A 20,973-nucleotide genomic window follows, 5' to 3' on the forward strand; every position below is an offset into this window, starting at 1 on the left:
CTCCTGCTCTGACTGCGGCGACAATGAAACGCTAGAGCACCTCCTGCTTCACTGTCAGCATACGGCAACCTTGGGCTCCCACGGGCTTCCACGGACAACCTTCTCTTCCACGACTGCCGTCGCGACGACACGAAACGAGCTCTCTCTGCACTGCTTGACACGTGCCGGTGAGAAAGGGTTTACCAACGTACGCGACGGGATTTTCGCATTATTCATGTCATGACCAATCAAGTATATTCGTCAAACCCTCTTCCCTCCCATACAAACTTTGGCGTTCCCAAAATTAACGAGGCGATAACGAGGGACTTCGACGTATAGGCGGCTAGATAAATCGACATAAATGGTGCGGTGGTCGTCGTGGGGGTGTTGTCACATGCGCGGTTAGCGAGGCAGACCTGGCCAGCGATTTTCCCACCTGGGCGACTCTTTCGATGCAGTTCAGATTACCAAACATTCGCTTAATCATGTCTCTCAAAGTGCCTTCAAATCATTAAACAATGCTTCGCATTGAGAACGTCGGGATCGTTCACACAAAAGTGGGTGGGTATGCGCCACTCAGAAGAAGCGGGTATGTGCCCGGCAGCTTTTAGCGTGGCCTAGCCATGCACAGTGTATAGTATACAGCAACTGGGTGGGAAGGCGAATTGAGGTTGAAAAGGTGAGGGTGATGCGAGGGACCGAAGGGAGAGAGGACTAAACATTACATAGCCTTGAATAGTGAAGTTAAGTGAACTGAAATGAAGTTAACTGAAGTTTCTTTTTCCTTTTAAGAGGGAAGCCGGGGGGCTAAAGGCTGGAGTGTCTCACAAAGGCCTCGGCTCCCTTGTACAGCCTGACATAAATAAACGAAAAAATATAATTGCAGAGTTAGCAGTGCATTTGCCAGTATGACACAAGATGCTGTTAAGTATGCAGCGTATAGACAAGGTACAAAGCATTATAAAAACAAAAACGGATACGAAATACACACTTGTGCACAAAGCGCAAATCAGGTTCCAGTAAGTACTTCTTAGTTTGCTTGTTGAATCATTTCAACACAACATCAAAATAAACATTCGTCAACAGTTTATCAATAGCCACAGTTATCTCATAATTTAATTTTTGTTTGCCATAGCTTGTGCGCGTCTTTGGTACCCGGTGGATTTGTTTTCGAGAGTGGTATGCAGCGTTGGACGAGTTCTCAGTGTGTAGTAAAGCAAAGTAAAAGTAAAAACAAAGTAAAGTTAAAGTAACACAAAAGTAAAGTTCTGAGTGTGTCGTTGATTGCTCTTAATATACTGCAACAGCCGAAAGAGGCAGACTTGGTTCGCTTTAAGCAAGTCGTAAGTACGGAACTCTGGAAATGTGTAAAAATCTTTGGGTCTGCCACGGCACCCATGAATACAGTATAACAGAGAAGCGGGAAAGAGAAGTGAAGTTGGGGAGAAGGAACGCGGTTGAGAAGGAAGGTAAGGCCACAAGTTCGGCTGTTTCTGCTGTATTCACCCCACAGAAGCGTAGCTGTTTAACTTTTTTTTTACATATCACGACGTGAATTTGGCGAAGTTACGAAGCGTCGAGTTAGGCCACCGTTTGTTCAGATGCTAAAGATTCAAAACACCAAGGCTAAAGCATCATGCGACGGTATTCGAAGACCATCCATAAAAAAAAGTTATCCTCGCCAGCGTTACGCATTTCTTGAGAAATGGAAGCCTCTCCGCTTCTTCATATCTATTTGTTTTTACGATAGCTTCAAAATATTCTCTGCAAGCCCTTCGATTGCACATTTGAATCTGCTTTCTTCATTTACAAAAAACACTTTTTTTTGGTTGGAGAAATCTGGATGTGTAACACGCACCCCTCTTTTCCTATACCAAGCCGCATTCCGCCGATCGCTTATGGCCTGTTCAGTATGCCTCTCTAGTTTTCTTATTTTCTTTTTCTCTGTCTTATTTATTTATTTTACTGGACCTACGGCTGCAATTTCTCCGGCCCACGCAAGTCATCTATTCAGAATAGAGTCGCGAGGGCAATGTCCCGCGGAAAACTTTGTTCTTTTTCAGCTACAGCTGGAGTTTGTTCTTTGCCAGATGCGCTTCTTAGCGGCGTCATTTAACGACTTGTCTCGGGGAGGGCGCCTTGAGGAAGAATGAGTCTGAACAGAAAGGGCTGCATTCAGTCGGTCACTGTGCGCTTCCCGCCAAAGCAGGCACCGCGCCGTGATTTTGACCGGACTGCAGCAATTAGGTGTCTTTCCCCTTCTAACCACTGAGCCCCCCACGCTTCAAACGAACGAGCCGCCGCTTCGGTTCTCCGGGAACAAAGGGCACCGAAATTTGAGCGCTTGTTAGCTCGTCAAGGCCGTTTCAGCGAATGCAAACGTTTCCACAAGCTGCCACAGTTTTATCGCAAGGCAAGATTCGTTTCCTTCGCGCCCCGTGCGCAAACGACTGCAGGTACACAGCGGGGGTACTTCGCGGGACGACCAGAGGCCGAAAAATGAGACCATGTGTGCACGTCGCCTCTGCTTGCCGGAAAGTGGTGTGTACAGAAAGCGAACTGATATTGTCGCGAGGCAGGCTTCAGGCAACCACGAAAACTCATGTTGATTTGATTATCCTCGGCTTGCCTGGTTGGTCCGCGCAACTGGGGACGCTAAAAAACCCTATTTAAGCAGCGACTGGGGCTCTTTTTGAGGTGAGCGGAGTCGTGGTCAACAGCGCATCTCACCACCGGAGACCAGCCATGCAAGCCGAGGGGTATGCCACCATTTTCTATGTCTTGTTTTTGTGACCTAGTGCATTTTGTAAATTGAAGTTGCGTTAGCTAAATAAACCCCCAATGAGTGCTCCCCGAAATCATCGTCTCATCGAGTGCCTCCGCGGAGTTTCACCCACACTTATTCGTCTCCCTGGTCGTCCGATGCGCCTAACTTTGAACAACCCCGATGTTTCGCTACAAAGTGGTGAAGGTTGCTTGGTAACGATGGTACCGCTCTGAAATTATGCCCCGAGTCAACAACAAATATCAGGAACCTACCTCTGACTGCTCTACTATGACGGAATCCCTACCTTCTTCTCTGCTATGTCTACCCCCCAAGCTAAACCTTTCGTCGGACCACCAGTCTTTAGAGGCGCGCCAAAGGAATCTATTTCCGAGTGGCTACTTTGCTACGAACATGTAGCGTCGCTTAATAATTAGGACCAAGCCACGAAGGTGAAATTTCTATATCTGGTTTTAGACGGAGATGCGAAAAAGTGGCACACTACTCAAATTCTAAGCGCTGCCCCTTATACATAGGAAGAATGGGCGACGCTACTAAAAACGTCCTTTACGAGTCGCCACTCAGTCGAGATCGCCCATTTGCGGCTACAAAACTGCACCCAATTGCCGTCCGAAACCCCCGAGCAGTACTACTATGACGTCGTACAGCTGTGTGCAAGAGTGAACCCGTCCATGACGGAAGATGATCGGTTGCAGCACCTTATGTGCGGTTTGCGTCCGGATATTCTGGAGAAGATGATAATCGCAAACCCGGAGAGCTGCGCTGCATTCCTCCAAATTTTGCAACGCATAAATCTGGCAGCTTTGATGAGCCATGCGTTCGGCGCCACATCCGATCGGCATCCAGTATCCTACCGGATTGCAGTCGTGGATGCAAAACATCGCGCATCCCGTAGGGTTCGCACCCGCCGCAGTGACAGGGCACTCTCCTCCTACGTGTGTCGCCACCTGCGCCGCGGCCGAATCGCGTTGCCCACGGGAGGCTGCCGACGGCGAAAGAGACCTGAAAGCGATTGCGGACTCGATCGCCTTGCTGTCTGACCGGCTAAAAAGCATCGAAGACGAGGTGTGTCGCCCCCCAATGCCTTGGTCTCAGAGAACTTCCCGTGCCAACGACGGGCGTACCCGATGCCAGATTTGCCGCCGCATAGGTCACATACCACAACAGTGCTGGCAGCGGTTCCGAGATGGCAGGAACGATCAGGCGGAGCTCATAGGCAATCAGAATGGGCAGCCTAATCCTTCGGGAAACGGGAACGGTCAGGGCATAGGAGGCAGCCAGGCCGCCCCATCGGAACATTGTCGGAAGGTCAGCTTCTCGAAGTCCCCACACGAGCCAACGGTACAGAAACAAAACTTGTAATTGGCACCGGCTCGTCCGTAAATGTCAACTCAGAAGAATTAGCTAACAAAATATGTGCTTCATCCAAATCCAGAAAAGACATATTCATCCGAGGAATTGGCGGAGGCTTGCTCACCCCCAATGGTGAAGCTGAAATAAAACTTGAATTTGGCACCACCAAAGTTCACGAGACGTTTTTAGTGGTCAAGAATTGCCCGTACGAGCTACTCGGTGGTCTTCCTTTTTGTCGAGCCGCCCGGCTTCTCATTGATTTCTCCAAAAAAGAGCTGCAACTAAACGGTGAAATTTTCCTGCTACGTATAGACTCAAGTGCCCCCGAACATAATGATGTACTTACAATGTGGTGCCACGAGCAAATTCGCATTGAACCTCACACAGAAGTTGCTATTGAAGTGAAGGTCGCAAGGGACGGAATTCACTTCGTCTAACCGAACAGCACGCTCAGACACGGACTTCAGGTTGCACGCACAATAACAAGGATCGTGCATGGGAGAGGCCTCATTCGCATAGCTAATCCTACCATGTTTCCAGTAAACCTGCGCAGTGGAACAAAGCTTGGATGGGCTTCATCTATTCATGACGCACAGCTGGCAATCACGGCCCCCGATAACGATCGAGTGACTCAAGAGTTTGACATAGAGACTGGGGATCACCTACAGCCATCTGAACGGGATGAGCTGCTGTCGCTCATTGAGAAGTACCACCATCTATTTACGAGCAGTGACAACCCCATGCGGCAGTCTCATGTCACTGAACATGTGATCGACACAGGTGATTCTCGACCAATTCATCAGCACCCATATCGTCATTCCCCTTCTGAAAGACAAGAGATTGAGCAACAAGTAGAAGGAATGCTGCGCGATGGGATAATTAGAGAGTCTCACAGTCCTTAGTCACCACCTGTCGTCCTCGTGAAGAAGCCAAATGGGACTTGGCGTTTCTGCGTTGATTTCCGCAGAGTCAATGAGGTCACTAAAAAAGATGTGCACCCACTGCCACGAATTGATGACATTCTCGGCGTGCTACAGGGGTCAAAATACTTCACCACACTTGATCTAACATCAGGCTACTGGCAAGTGGGCATCACGGAGGAAGATAAGCAAAAGACCGCATTTGCCTGTGGACCCAGCCTGTACGAATTCAATGTTGTCCCTTTCGGCCTGTGCAACGCCCCTGCCACATTCCAGAGAATGATTAACAAGGTCCTCAGTGGTCTTCTCTGAAGAGTTTGTTTGGCTTATTTGGACGACATCGTTATTTTCTCGAAGACTATGGCAGCTCATTTGAAAGATTTGGAAAGTGTGTTTTCGGCTTTGGACGCGGCAAACTTACGACTGAAGCCCGAGAAATGCAGCTTCACCCGCCAGGAGATCAAATATCTTGGACACAATCTCACAGGTTAAAGCATCCGGCCGGACCCAGACAAAGTAGCAGTGATCGAAAAATTCTCCAAGCCACGAAACAAGAAAGGTGTACAGAGCTTTCTCGGAATCTGTAGCTACTATCGGCGATTCATCAAAGATTTCTCTCGTATTTCTCGACCTCTGACCAACTTGACCAAAAAGGGTGTTCCTTTCGTCTGGGATGCGGCATGCGAAGTGGCTATGCAATCCCTCAAAGAGAAGCTGATCACAGCCCCAAGTCTGCGTCAGTTTGAGCCGGGAAAGCTGATAGAGGTGCACACTGATGCCTGTGATTACGGCATTGGCGCCGTGCTTGTACAGAAAATTGGAACTCAAGAGAGAGTCATCGCCTATGCCAGGCGCCACCTTAACAAGGCTGAGATGAACTACAGTACAACTGAGAAAGAATGTCTCGCCATTGTCTACGCCTGCAAACAGTTTCGGCCATACGTCTTTGGTGCTAAGTTCACGGTCGTGACTGATCAAGCCAGCGTGGCTTGGCTAATGAAGGTAAGGAGTCCGAACGGTCGTCTTATGCGATGGTCCCTGTTGCTTCAGGAATTCGACATAACGTTGCGACACCACCCTGGCCTCAAAAATGGAAATGCCGACACGCTTTCCCGCCTTCCTCATGATCCCGCGCCTGTAAGCGAAGAAAACCCCTTACCGTTGCTGATTCTGGATCAGGTGGATGTTGGAAAAAAGCAGAGGGCAGACCCATGGATGAAAGAAATTATGCAGCACCTCGAGCACCCGGATGCGCCCGTTGTCAGGAGAACTAAAAGAACGGCACGGAGTTATCGGTTGATCGACGGTGTACTGTATCGAAGGGCGAAAGGGTTTCAGAAGGATCGTGCGGCACTCGTTGTCCCCAAGTGCTTGAGATCTGAGATTTTAAGGTACTGCCATGACGACACCACGGCAGGCCACTTAGGTGTCAAGCGCACATGGGACAAAGTTCGTTGCCGATATTTCTGGCCGAAGATGTTCTTGTACGTAAGCAAGTACGTTCTCTCCTGCCCCAACTGCCAGACACGAAAGCAACCACCGGGGAGGTCGGTCGGTTTCCTTTAACTGATCCCACCTGCAGGTCGACCTTTTCAGCAGGTGGGCATGGACTTTATTGGGCCTTTCACTAAATCCAAAGCAGGGAACCGCTACATCGTCGTGATTACCAACTATTATACGAAATGGGTCGAGGCTGTCGCGTGTCCAGCGGCCACTGCCGAAGAAGCAGCCAGAGCTTTCGTCGAACAAATCGTCCTACGTCATGGTGCCCCAGAGAAAGTAATAAGCGATCGTGGGTAGCACTTTGTCGCCAACTTGACCGAAGAAATATTCCGGCTCGTGGGTAGCGAGCATGCCACCACAACAGCATACCACCCACAGGCCAACGGCTTGTGCGAGCGTTTTAACCGCACGTTGGCTGACATGCTCAGCATGTACGTTTCCTCACACCACCAGGACTGGGATGAATTTCTACCATACGTTCTTTTTGCATACAATTCTTCCACCCACGAGACGACTGGATTCCCTCCCTTCTTTCTTCTTCACGGACATGAACCGACACTAGCGGTGGACGTAGGGTCGGGCGCGCAACGCGGATTCGACTACACCCTGGATGCAATGAAAGTGGCTCGCAGGCTGCGGCAGGCTCGAAAAATAGTAAATGAACGGGAGAAGCGTCAGCAGGAGAAGAACAAACGCAGCTATGATGCTAGGTGACGAAGTGTTGTTTATCATCAGGGCGACTTGGTGTACTTGTGGACTTCCTCCCGGGCGAAAGGGAAGACGACGAAGCTTCTTTGCAAATATCACAGACCTTTCCGTCTTGTGCGCCGGGCAGCCGAGAACAACTGGGAGGTGGTAGACCAAACTGGGAAAAAACGTGACGTGAATGTGGCGCGTTTAAAGCTCTGCCACGTTCGATTGGGCTCCGATGCCGACGACGCGGACGATGAGTCTGTTCATAATCATAAGGTGCGCGATCTAGGTGGTGATGTGCGCGAGTGCAGAGCAAGGAGAGATGACCGCGGATGGCATCGAAGTGTTGTGCGCGGAAACAGTGCAACGAGTGATGAACAAGGATTCTATCAAAGTGCTGTGCGCGAGTGCGGCTCCAATGGTGATGTGCGCGAGTGCGGTTCGCGAGTGGGTCAAGAACTCCGTTTGCAACATTGTCTGCGCGGGACACAGACCAGTGTTCCAGTACAGCAGTGCGAAGGCTACGACACGGACACTGAACTCTACTCCGACTGGAAGACATTTTCAAGTGGTAACAACGCACAACCGAATGTCAGCGCCTACGACACGGACACTGGGTTGTGTTACGGTGCCGACGAGTGAACCTATATATTTCTGTTCCCAGTGATCTTGTTTTTTTATCTGTTGTTTTTCATGTAGTTTTTTAAGTCTTCTCACATTTTATACACATGCATAGGTGTCTTTAAATAAGCATCTCACACACTTGTTGAATGCAAAACCTTTTTGTATATTTAGTCTATTTCTTGTCGTGTTTTGCAGATAAAACGAGTGGGACACTCTTTTTCATAGGGGAGAGGTGTCGCGAGGGCAATGTCTCGCGGAAAACTTTGTTCTTTTTCTGCTACAGCTGGAGTTTGTTTTTTGCCAGATGCGCTTGTTAGCGGCGCCATTTAACGACTTGTCTCGGGGAGGGTGCCTTGAGGAAGAATAAGTCTGAACAGAAAGGGCTGCATACAGTCGGTCACTGTGCGCTTCCCGCCAAAGCAGGCACCGCGCCGTGATTTTGACTGGACTGCAGAAATTAGGTACCTTTCCCCTTCTAACCACTGAGCCCCCCACGCTTCAAACGAACGAGCCGCCGCTTCGGTCCTCCGGGGACAAAGGCACCAAAATCTGAGCGCTTGTTAGCTCGTCAAGGCCGTTTCAGCGAATGCAACCGTTTCCAGAAGCTGCCACAATTTTATCGCGAGGCAGGATTCGTTTCCTTCGCGCCCCGTGCGCAAACGACTGCAGGCACACAGAGGGACGACCAGAGGCCGAAAATTGAGACCATGTGTGCGCGTCGCCTCTGCTTGCCGGAAAGTGGTGTTTACAGAAAGTGAACTGATTTTGTCGCGAGGCAGGCTTCAGGCAACCACAAAAACTCATGTTGATTTGATTATCCTCGGCTTGCCTGGTTGGTCCACGCAACCGGGGACGCTAAAAAACCCTATTTAAGCAGTGACTCGGGCTCTTTTTGAGGTGAGCGGAGTCGGGGTCAACAGCGCATCTCACCACCGGAGACCAGCCATGCAAGCCGAGGGGTATGCCACCATTTTCTATGTTTTGTCTTTGTGACCTAGTGCATTTTGTAAATTGAAGTTGCGTTAGCTAAATAAACCCCCAATGAGTGCTCCCCGAAATCATCGTCTCATCGAGTGCCTCCGCGGAGTTTCACCCACACTTATTCGTCTCCCTGGTCGTCCGATGCGCCTAACTTTTAACAACCCCGACGTTTCGCTACAATAGTTTATTTATTAATCATCATTATCATCGTCAGCCTGACTATGCCCACTGCAGGGCAAAGGCCTCTCCCGTGATCCGCCAATCAACCCGGTCTCGTGCTTTCCGTTGCCCCGTTGTACATGCGCAATTTTTAATCTGATTGGACCACCTAATTTCTGCCCCCCCCCCCCCTTCGTTCATTTGTCTTCTCTGAGAATCCAGTCAGTTACCCTTAATGACCAGCGGTTATCCTGCTTACTTGCTACGTGACCGGCTCATTTTCCATTTCTTTCTTCTTCTTGATTTCAACTATGCCATATTGAACCCCGGTTTATTTCCTGACCCACTCTGCTCTCTTCTTGTCTCGTAAGGTTACACCTATCATTTTCCTTTCCATCGTTCGCTGCGTCATCCTCCATTTAAGCTAGACCATCTTTGTATAAGCCTTCAGGTTTCTTCCGTAGGCGTTCCTTATTAAAGGTTGCATCATATTAAAGGTTTCGCTATGGGCCCTCAATTTAAGCTAAACCCTCTTAGCCTGCAGTTTTCTGCTCCGTAGGTATTCTTCATTAAAGGTTGCGTCATATTAAATACTTCCGTCATTAAAGACTGCATCGAAACCTTCACCGCTACAGGGAAAGGCAAAGAACTGGCGACGGTTGAGAAAAGCCATTTCGGTCTGTGGGGCGGCCTACGTGTGTTCATTTGATGTATGCCGCGAAAAAGAAACTATGTGTACCTACTTATTAAGTTACTATGGGTTATTTATCTTTGCTTGGTCATGCTTCTATGCGGTATCGCTTGCACGCCCACTCGATTCACGACCACGACGACATCGCGGGATGATTTCTGGTATCGGCCTCGTAGTCGTGATGACGTAACCCGTTGCGCCTCCAGGCAAGGCTGAAAGAGGGTGGACGCCTTTCCTGGAATCTCCGGCGGGTTCTTTAATATGGTAATATTTCCGCAGGGCAGCCCCGGTACATAGGAAGGTCGTGACCTGTGCAACGCGCTCACGTCACTTTTTTGTTACAGAAACACGCTGGTCGCTCGCCCGAAAATAATACAAACTGTATATCAGTGGAGCCGTGAATTCGGCCCCACATCGCAGCATGCGTGCCCAGACGTTGGCGTAATTACAGCGCGCGCCCAGGTGGTCGCCGTCTGTGAAGTCTTGTAAGAAGAAGAGGGCCTGGTTTTCCTGACGACCTACTCGTTCAGTATGCGACGCGACGCACTCTTCGGACCCTCGGGCGCTCGTCCTTACACCTGCGGCGGTCGCCAGTTGCCGCCGGCGTAGTTCTCGCTATACTTTCACGGGTGGGGAGAGAGTGAGGCAGAGAGCGTCGGGGGGGGAGGGGGGGGTTCCAACGAAGACATCGGCAACGACTTTTGCGCGGACGGTCTACGCAGGCTGCTTTCGTTTATAGAGTGGTGTAGCATGAAGAATGCGGTGGCATACATCATCATAAGCTTCTCCGTTATCATTGAATCAAATATTTTTGAAGTCACTGACCTTTAAAATAATTGATGCTTCATTTTTTTTTCCTATGTATTACAGTACATACGTACAGCTGTTAATCCATGTGCCCATCCTAGCTACTACTACTACTACTTCCGCTGCGTCCCCTGCGAAGTTTTATCTCGCTTCCAATGTTGCATTATACCGCCCCCAACCCTACGAGCTTGAGTACTTGAGTCTTTTGTGTACGACATAGAACTCGGTACTCGTCCTGTAACTGATGTAACTAGGATTTTCGACTAATGTATATGTGCACTCTGCTGGTCGAAGATGGAGTAAGTGACTTCCAAGGGCAACTAGAATAGCACATTTTGGAGCTTTGACTGTCCACTGTCACTCGCCAGGTGCTGTCACCTGGACTTCCAAATTGCTGCAAGTGAAGACAACCTGAGTGCTTTGTGCTGTTCCACTGCATTTTCCTTTCAGTATGGCTCATGATCAACCGCAGAAACAGCGCGGAAGGCGAAATGGTAGAGCCCCGAGTACTGTGCGGTGTCAGGGCAGGTTAAAGCACACCAGATGGTCGAAATTTCCGGAGCACTCCACAACGGTGTTCTCCTATAACGATATCTTGGTTCGGGACATTAAATACCAAGTATGATTATTATTGTTATTACATTCAAATGAGCCTGGTCATGCCATCGCTGTGCCGTTCATAATAATAGTATCTGCAGTTTTACGTCCTAAAACCACGATATGATTACGACGGATGCCGTAGGTTGGCTTCGGTAATTTTGATCAACTGGTGTTCTTTACACGTGCACTCGCACTGGCCTCTACCGTATCACCTCCATCAAAATGCGACCGCGACAGCCGAGATCGAATCCACGACCTTCTGTTCATCAGCCAAACACTGTAACCACTAATACACCATGGCGGACACCACGTCGTTGATGTTGTATACATTCAGGGTACACCTTGGGTGCACGCAAGCCATCAATGACCTGCCGTTTCCCTGAGTCAGGCAACACAACGCCTTTCCCCTAATAACCGACTCGGCACGGCGTCTTGCCGTTTCTTTTAGGGGCGAAGCTCCTGGAGGCATGGGTCTGTTCATCCCTTGTATGTACTTACGTATCCAGGTGCGCGTTAAAGAACCACAGATTGTCCCACTGTGTCCATCCCCTGTTTGTACGTGACCGCCTATAGTTCCACCTTTGCAAACTGCCCACTACTTCGTCCTTGTACACATTCCACTACGCCCCATCATCGATCCACCACTTCACCGACCATGAGGCCGTTATAATGAAGGGGGAACGGAAGCGACGTATAGCTACGAATAATAAAATCTCTTGTGTAAATATATACAGTGTTTTTCACGCCTTTGATGATGTAGTGGGCATATTCCCAGATGGTCCGCGGTTTAGCAATGAAACCCTCAAGCACTTCACCCGACTCATCATCATTCACTCCGTGGATATACCGTGATTTTTTTTTTCTTTCATGCAACTTTGTAGGGCCCAGGCATCTACCCTCCGCATGCTTCAAACCAGGTCGTACCCCTGTCTTCGTTCCCACAGCCAGTTTATTGAAAGCATTAATCCAACATGCCCAGATTGTGGCGCCGTATCTACGTTAGAACACATGCTCTGGCAGTGCCCCTCAACACGCGACTCTCGGCACATGACCGAAAAGGAATGGAGCTCTGCGCTCAGGAGGTCAGAATGGCGGTGAGGCTCGGCGTACCCGTTCCGGCGCGGGAGCGGCCCGCTGCTCTACCTCCTTGAGGTAGTGTTCCTCAGGACCTCAATAAAGTGCTGTGTCTGTCTGTCATCTTTGATCATTTCCGCTTATTCAGCGAATAGCCTATAGCGCGGCTCTGCCAACTAATTCACTGGTATTGCGCTGCCAAAAGCGATCGTTGATAAGAGCGAATTACAATTACGCGACAGAAATGTTTCCATTATCGCCGCCTTGGAGGGTTCCACACAGAACGTATCCCGCTTGACGTTAATCTGCATCCACCCGCTGATCTAAGGACACATCCGCACAATGGACATCGGGTCCCCGCTGGCTGCGCGCCAGAAGAGTCGCTCGACTCGCACAGCTCACGCCACCTGATACGACCATCCGATAAAAAACTGCATTGATCAAAACGTATTTCGAGCATACGAATTTGCGCACCTAACGCGTTCGGTAATAAGAAACCGAGGGATGCAGTGATCTTTCCTCGGCAAGGTGTCACATAAAGCACAGTCGCTTATTCGTATGGCGATGTCGTGGACGGACTCCGTTCGGCTTTTCGAAGCATTTTTTCTAGAGGACTAGTCCCACCTGCTCCTCAATGCTATAGTGTGAATTATAAGCTACAACTCTTAAAAAGGCGTTTTATGCGTTGTACTTAATGAATGACTATCTACACAGCGTTTACGCTACCAAACTACATGTCCCAAGAGGCTTAGGGCGGTTTACTGATTTACGTTTTCCATGCGACAACTTCGTAACACCTCACAAAGGTGAAACGCAACACCTGTGTGTGTGTGTGTGTGTGTGTGTGTGTGTGTGTGTGTGTGTGTGTGTGTGTGTGTGTGTGTGTGTGTGTGTGTGTGTGTGTGTGTGTGTGTGTGTGTGTGTGTGTGTGTGTGTGTGTGTGTGTGTGCTTGCTTGGTCTCCTGCATATAAAAATAAATAAAAAGAAAACGCGGTAGTCCCGCGCCACTGGGAGATATGATGGGCTCGAGCCAACCTCACATAAATGACGATGTGAAATGCCCTAAAGTAACTCTTAAAAAATCAATGTGTACAAATAAAAAACATGAGTAAAGTAAAATATCTAACAAATAAAAACAACCTTATGAGACTGGCAGGTGGGTACAAGCAATAAACCGATGAGATTCTCAAAAAAGAGCGGGTCGAAATGCATCCGCGGTGCATTTCCTCAAGTTCAGTGCTAGAGGGGTTTGTGCGTGTAAACCTGTATGTTGGTGGGGGAAGGGGTGGGGGGAGTGCGTGAGTGCGTGTTAAGTATCGGTATTGCATGGTTATGTGTTCTTTATTCTCATCTGCAGCATTGCCACATTACAAGCACTGCATACGTGTTGAATTCCAACGCGTCGCCGCCTTCTTATCGAAATGACAAGAGCGTATACAATGGCGCCTCTTCTGCTGTGCCGCAGGTGGCTACTGCTGCTGCTGGTCGCAGAGGTGGCCGTCGTGCGGTGGGCCGGCACGGACCGCTCCTCGAATGCCCGGATGTTGCGGCTCGTGGCGCGGGAGGCCGCCAAGAAGATCGAGAAGAGGGAGGCCGCCGCGCTGCCCCCGAATCACCCCGGTACGTCGAGCCACTATGCAGTCGGTGTGGTAACGAGATGGGCTCCATTGAGGTTCACTGGCGCACACAACTGACACAGGCTAAAGACGTAACGTACACACAAAGATTCCACTTTCAGCTGAAGAGCTCAAGTGAAAGTTGAAACCTTAAGGTACCGAAACGACAATTAAAGCCAGACCCACGCCTGTGAAATCTGAACGAACAGTGCTGGCAAGCGGTCACCACCATGTGGCGAACGCATGCTCCGTTCTTCCATTCTTTCTTCTTCATGTTCGTATTGTCCTTTCTTTCTTTTTTCCTTTTTCTTTCTTCCTTTCTTTTTTCCTTCTTTATTTCTTTCTTTTTTTATTTATTTCTTCACTTTTTTTAGCTTGCTTCTTTCTCACTTTCTCTCATTCTTTATTTCCCTCATTCTCTCTTTCTTTCTATGGTGGCCTCTCTTCCACTATACCTTCTTCCAACCTCCACACTGGTTCTCACCCGTACTTCTGTTTCACAATCCTTGCTATGCAATGCATGCACACGACAGTGCTGTAGTTTACCCTCTAATTTACCCTCTCACCTCCTGTTTCCGTCATCCTGGCCCTCACATCATCTCTCCGCACCCTAATTTCCCCTTCGTATCTCCTCTGTGCTATACTACACCATTCGTGACCATGTTATGCTCACAGCGGCGCGGCATGGTAGCCGTGGTCTGTGTGGCACGTACACGCCGACCTTTGGCCGGAGTACGCACGGCGCTACTCCCTGCAAAAACAGCCCTGCCTTTCAAACACGCAATAACAAAAAAGCGCAGAAACAGGAGTGACTGCGTTTGAGCACCGCACTCGGCTTTACGGAGGTAGCGTACTTTCTTTTCTGCTTGTGGACATACCATGCCAACACCTTAACCCCCCATTTTGCTTGCACTGGCCTATTCAAGTATTCATATTTTCCCAGAACAATTAGTAAATGGAGTTGTCTAAGTAATACATGTGATCAAACTGCAAATTGACATTGTTTCGTCTTTATTGCTGTTGTATGATTGCTACTTCTTTTGTATTTTTATTAGTATTGTATTTGTACTTGTATTATTTTGTATTTGTACTAAGTATGTTATAACGTCTGTTACTGAACTGAGGGGTAGAGCAGGTAGGTGTACGGATACTGTTGGACCGAAATAAAATTGCACGCCTTCGTTTTATGTTTAAAGTTGTGAAAGGCAAGCTGAAAATCAACACTCATGAATACGTCACACTTTCTTCAGGCTACGCCACAAGTTGCAGAAATCCGTTCACGTTACTTCCTTTTCAAACAAAGAACAATACTTTCAAGCATTCATTGCTCCCTCGCCCGGTATTCGATTGGAGCGAGCTTGATAGTTCATGGGTAGACATGAACGACGTGGATAAATTTCAGATGCTCGTTGTAAATAGTTTGTGAAATATAATTTTTGCTGGGTACTTTTTACTTCTTACTTTATAGTTATTTGTAATATTATTGTTGTTTTACGAATCATGTCTTTTTCAAGGTTTGTTTTCTTGTTTTCTTTTTTCTTGTTGTTATTTTGATATGTACTTGTATCAATCCACCCTGCTACGGCCCCTGCTTGGGGCTAGCAGTATTGTAAATAAATAAATAAATAAATAAATAAAGCAGTTTTCGCCCACATCAAATCTACCAAGCGGCCGCCGTGTGCTCTGTAGCTTGTAAGATCCGAAGCAATGATTGCGTTCGCTCTAGACTCGATCATGTCCTTAAACTTTGACTACACGGTACTCAGATCGATTCAGCACCGTTTTTGAGAACCACACTCAAATAATCAACGTTGGGGGCTCAGCGAGCCGTGATGTGCGTTTTGCCAATCACGGAAGACATACAGTGAGCGTTGTGAGGTTATTCTAATCATCGATAGGTGGCGTCATTTGTCCAGGCGCCAGCAAGAGGAGACGTCACTTGGTTTGACGCTACGCTTTTTTTTTCGAATACCGGGACTACCGAGGCTGTGATCAAGAAAAGCTGCTGTATGACTTCAACTTCGGTGTGTTGCAGAGTGGTGCACAATTTGTGTTAAAGGAAGAAAACTGCGACGCTGCGCAAGCTCACCGCTAGCAGCACTCGTCGCTTGCCGGCGACAGGGCGCGGAATGATACATTTAGATGCACTCACCTTCTTGATTGGTCAAGGACTGCAGCTTCCTCAGTGCTGCGCGAAGCTGCTGAAACAGAGTATATATGGTTCAATATCACTTACATGTTGACGCGCGCTTTTTAAAGGAAAAATTTCACAACATAATTTCATTCCAATACAAACGATTTAAAGAAACACACACAGCCGTACACACGCTGATGAACGCTTAGCATCCACTCGTTTTACTCAATCAAAAAATAGATGGAGCATGAGAAAATGTGTGGCGCCATCTGAAAACTCGACTTGCTGCGTAAGCTGAAAGAAAATGAGAAGGAAGACTGAGAGCAGTGCTTCCTTCTCATTTTTCCTCAGCTTGCGCAGCAAGTCGATTTTTGAAGCATGAACGAGCTAGCCTGCAAAGCAGTATTGCAATCTGCAAAGTACGCGGCTAAACAAACTGATCGAATTGTTATTTAGTGATTCGCGAAGTCCTACATGTCAATACAATGAGTACAATACTGTGAATACAATGTTACAATGTAACATTGTGTGCTCCTTCCTCGTTAATCATGGCTCACCAACAAGGTCATCTTTAGATAATAAACTGTGAATGCAGTAGGCATGGCACAATGGAGTTCAGCGTGTTGCTTTGACAACCTAAGGTAAATTAATTAGCAAGTACCTAGAATATTATAATATTTTTTATAGTTCCTTCGTTCAACATTTCATGGAAATGCACATCTCGGGCAAGCAATGAAACCCGCGTTCTTGCACTATGACAGCAGAAACCCGAGACGAACAGCGTCCAGACAGCGGATGACGAACGACTGAACAATTTCATTCGCTGTTGTTTCATTGAGTCACATTACTTGTAAATTTTTGTTGAGCTATGCCTGTACTACATATGAGTTTGTTCTCTCTCATAACGCCATTTGTAAATGATGGGTGTTATGTGTCAGTACGTTATGTACTGCAAATAATGAGACTGCTTCCCTCTGTAACACCAAAAAATTAGGAGGGCGATGTTAACAAAACGAAAATTATTGAAAATCAAGGCGCGGGCTTTTGAATATTTATTTGGACATATTCAGACCAGCCAACCTAGCGCAATTCTCGAATATCGACTCAAACAAGGGGAACACAGGGTGCGACTTTCGTTCACTTTTTTTTGCAACTTTGCTATCTAAGCTTTACAGAAGCAACTGAAAGCTTGTTGAGCTGGTAATAATTCACACTAGATGCGCGATCAACGCACCACCGACGAAGGAGGGAACATTCGATGCAAGCGCAGCTTTACTCTGGCACTGTTAGTGTAAAGAACGCAAGCGACGAAACTAAAGGTGAACCCTTGAAAATCAATAAACAATTGTGTCGGGCCTGTTGGTATGAATCCATCTTGGTAGGAAGCGCAGCAACTATTACGCAGAACACACAACACAAGCGCCTGACTTCAACTAAATGTTTATTGCAAGCGTCAGAGTTTATAAAGGGGGTGAAAGAGAAAAAATAATAAAAGGCAGACCCACAAAAAGCACACGTGCAGATCCCGTCCATTACTCATCCGTTATTAACTATCACTCCATTCAAAAAAAAAAACAAAGTTCTTTCCGCGTTATGTGTTCCGTGTAATAGTTGCTGCGCTTCCTACCAAGATGAACCCTTGAAAGCCTCGTTCTCTCCGCGGTCTGCGCAGTTCAAATGAGGGGCGGCTCGTACCAGGGCAGGCACCCTGCGGGCTGTCCAGGAGCGCAGCTTCGTCACGTGGCCAGCAGAGGGTCGACGGCCAGGTCGCGAAGGAGGGCTCGTGCGGCCAGACTGTTCGAGGAGACCACCAGGCTGCTCTTACCCAGGTGGGCAACCCGGCCAGTGACTTCACTATACTTATACGAAGTATATAGACAAACCAACGTAACGCTTTCAGACGCTACCGATGAATAAACTCTCTTTAAGTGCTTGAAATTGACACAGAATGATTTCAAGCCACTCGAAATTTTACTACAATGAAAACGATATCATAGCGTGTTGTTTTATGCGTGTTTCAGAAGGTAAAACTCTGTACGTTGTAGTTAAATGTTGATTTATCCTCATATTCTTGTTATCCTTCAGTCAACCTTGCTGGTCTTACGCATGCATAAAATCAAATCTCAAGCTGCAAATAAAATGAAAACTTGTCTTGGGCTTCATTTTGAGCAAACGAGAACCTCGGAGAAATGCTCGAGCTTCGCCATCAAAAGTGGAACGAGACAGCGTAATCAAGCCTCGTGGGCCTCGCCTTCTCTATTGCTAGAATGGATTCAATAAATTCATCAAACGGTCAACGTATCTCACGTTTTCTTAGCCACTAGCCCACACAACTAGAGAGTGCACACAAATGCGTACAAAGCGTCTCGACGTGTTTTAATCACGTACTGGCCTTATTTGAAGCAATCTCGCTTGGGAGGCAAAATAGAAGCGACGATGTCATCATATGACGTCACTCGATCTGACGTCATCGCGGCGTCACTGTGACTACATGTTGACGGCGCAATACTAGCAAACCTATAACGTCATTTAGACGTCATGTTATGATTCTCTGCGTCTTTCGTAAGAATGTAAGAAATATAAGAATGTTTCCTGAATTTCTTCAACAACGCAGTGACATAAGACTTGGCTGCAGGGGTGCGCGCATACGAAGTCGGCAAATTTAAATTAGGTTTCCATGATGGAATACGAAAAGTAAAGACTGTGTAATATAACGATAATAACATAAGACAATAATTGTACACCACAGAACCTTTAGCACACTATGTCAATTGCCAACAGATAAAAAAATGTTGTGATGCACGCGAGACAAGTAGCAATGTTTAGAAAAAAAAAACTATTATCCTCTAGTTTCCTACATCTTCAGTGAGGTGATTCGACATTCCCTAATTGTTTTCAAAAAGAAGGAGTTGTCAACCGTAGTGCTTTTGAAGTAGTTTTCCTGCACTTTACGCTTTTCAAAACAACGTTGAGGACGTTATGTTAGTAGCCACCCAGAGGTATTTCTGTGCCCAAGAATCAGTCGTTTTACGAAATTCGGGCTCGGCTTTAGAGGAAACCTAAAGGGACACTACTTATAAAAACGACATTTCACACATGAGTGCGATGATCATTTATTATCTAATATTTTTGTTATTTTTTTATTTTTTGTGTTATTTATTTATTTCTGTGTGTTATTTGTTGTGTTATATATTTATTTCTGAAAACATATGCGACAGATTGAGCGGCCTGCGTGTCAAACTGTAATTAGGAGCAGAGGCCCCATGTCAGGCTATATAGCCTTTAGCCTCTACTCCCGATCCTGTAAGAATTTCAGGACAAATAAACTTCAATTCAATTCAATTCAATCTCGAGGTCACCGTGATTCCCGGGAGAAGACTCTCTGCGAGCGAAAAAAACGCGCGAAAGGTCGTGACGCCCCCTTGTCATTTCCTTAGCAAGTATCGTGACGTCACCAATTATGACGACAGTTACTAGGATCTACGCAGTCCCTAATTGCTTAAAATGAAGTACTCTGCCTTCTGAGGGAGCCACAGACTTAGCATACCACGTTTCAGGAAATTTCCTTCAGCCAATGTCAGGAAAATGAGAAAAGTACATTTTTAGGATAACAGGATCGAAGCTGAGTCAGTTCGTAAGTACTCATTCTAAAGATACAGGGCATTCAAAAACCGACCCAAGGCGTGAGTCGAGACACCACAGCCTAAATATACACTTTGATATCCTTGACAATGCACGCATTGATTTTGACGCCATATTTAAGATTGAATCTTAGACCTTCATTTCCTCTAACATTATTAAACCTATCACGCTGAAATTAGTGACGCTAGAGTTCACAAAGTAAAATTTCTAAATTTAGACCGATACACATTTCAATTAGGTGTCCCTTCAATCACGCCCACTTCGTGTACAACGCATGTTTCTTACCTCTTTACCCCGCTCTGACATGTAAAATTATGTTACCTGCGTTCGAAACATGGAAGCACGCATGCACAACGTAACCCTCGTAGCTTTCCCAGGTTACGTTCTCGGTGCCACAAGCGAACTTGTACGTCGAGTGTGCAAGCTGTCAACGGAATCGGGCAAAATTGTTTAAAGTGCGCTTCGCCAGAATATTAACTGAAGCGTGCTTCTTCTCAAGACTAGTTGAACTGCGGCAAAGCCAACAAAAGCAGCGCTAGACCATATTTCAGAGTATCGCGCATGTGCAGAAAGTTCAGAAGCCAGTGCAAGGTGCCACTGCGAAAAACTCGTCAAACGACTTTAATTACGCTAAATTTTGTCTCACCCTCACCCGAAGAGCCTGCAGAAGAAAAAACCAGAAGAAAATGCTCATGATGTTCCAAAGATTAGCATTGCTGCGTCGATGCTCTCGTCGTCATCATTATGATTATTATCCTTCCAAATTTCGCACTCCTACCCTGTGTGGCGCATTAAGTCAACGTGCGAAAGTTTAGGGCCGAACGTTCTGTCTCTGCTCCAATAAATCATCACTATCCGGTCTCGGTTTCAAGTGTTCTTCGTTCCTATAAATAAGTCCTGGAAAATGGCGATAGGAACTAGTGGCCCTGAAGGAGAGTACTCTGGTATTTTACGTGCCTGTCGACAACGTTTAGAACGTTATGTAGTTACCGGTAGGTAATCCAGTGCTCAACAATTTGTCCTTTCCCGAAGTTGTTTACACATTACCATTAACCAGTTACTTTTTTTTTAAATGCAGAGCACTTTAGGAGCCCACCTTGTGATATACAAATGCATCTCACGTGACGTGATCACGAGCAGAGTAAATTTTCTAATATAGGCCATAACAAGATTACCAATGCTCATCGCTGGGTCAAAACAAATTTATAAGATACAAAACAATGGATTTCATAGAAGTAACCAAAAAGTAGTGGCAATAATTAACTCGAAATTTCCGAAAATTGTTGGAAACATGCGCATACTGCATGCACTCCTTATGTCAGAGATAACAAAGTGGAGGAGCGTTTACAGCAGCGACGGGAACACAGCGAAAGTTGTAATATGCAGAAGAAAAGAACACATTGAAGTATTA

At 47.0% G+C, this 20,973-nt stretch overlaps 1 protein-coding gene across 1 annotated transcript in view; it reads left to right on the forward strand.

Annotated features, from left to right (window-relative positions):
* The window catches only part of LOC142771949 (salivary peroxidase/catechol oxidase-like), a 97,625-nt gene that overhangs the window by 45,597 nt on the left and 31,055 nt on the right, over nt 1-20,973 (forward strand). Inside the window, exons 2-3 of the mRNA XM_075873955.1 lie at nt 13,636-13,790; nt 17,593-17,749. Of these exons, the coding sequence (XP_075730070.1) occupies nt 13,636-13,790; nt 17,593-17,749 (312 nt within the window). The remainder of the gene's footprint in view (nt 1-13,635; nt 13,791-17,592; nt 17,750-20,973) is intronic.

The sequence above is a fragment of the Rhipicephalus microplus genome, chromosome 9 (genome assembly GCF_043290135.1).
Source record: "Rhipicephalus microplus isolate Deutch F79 chromosome 9, USDA_Rmic, whole genome shotgun sequence".
NCBI classification, from domain to species: domain Eukaryota; kingdom Metazoa; phylum Arthropoda; class Arachnida; order Ixodida; family Ixodidae; genus Rhipicephalus; species Rhipicephalus microplus.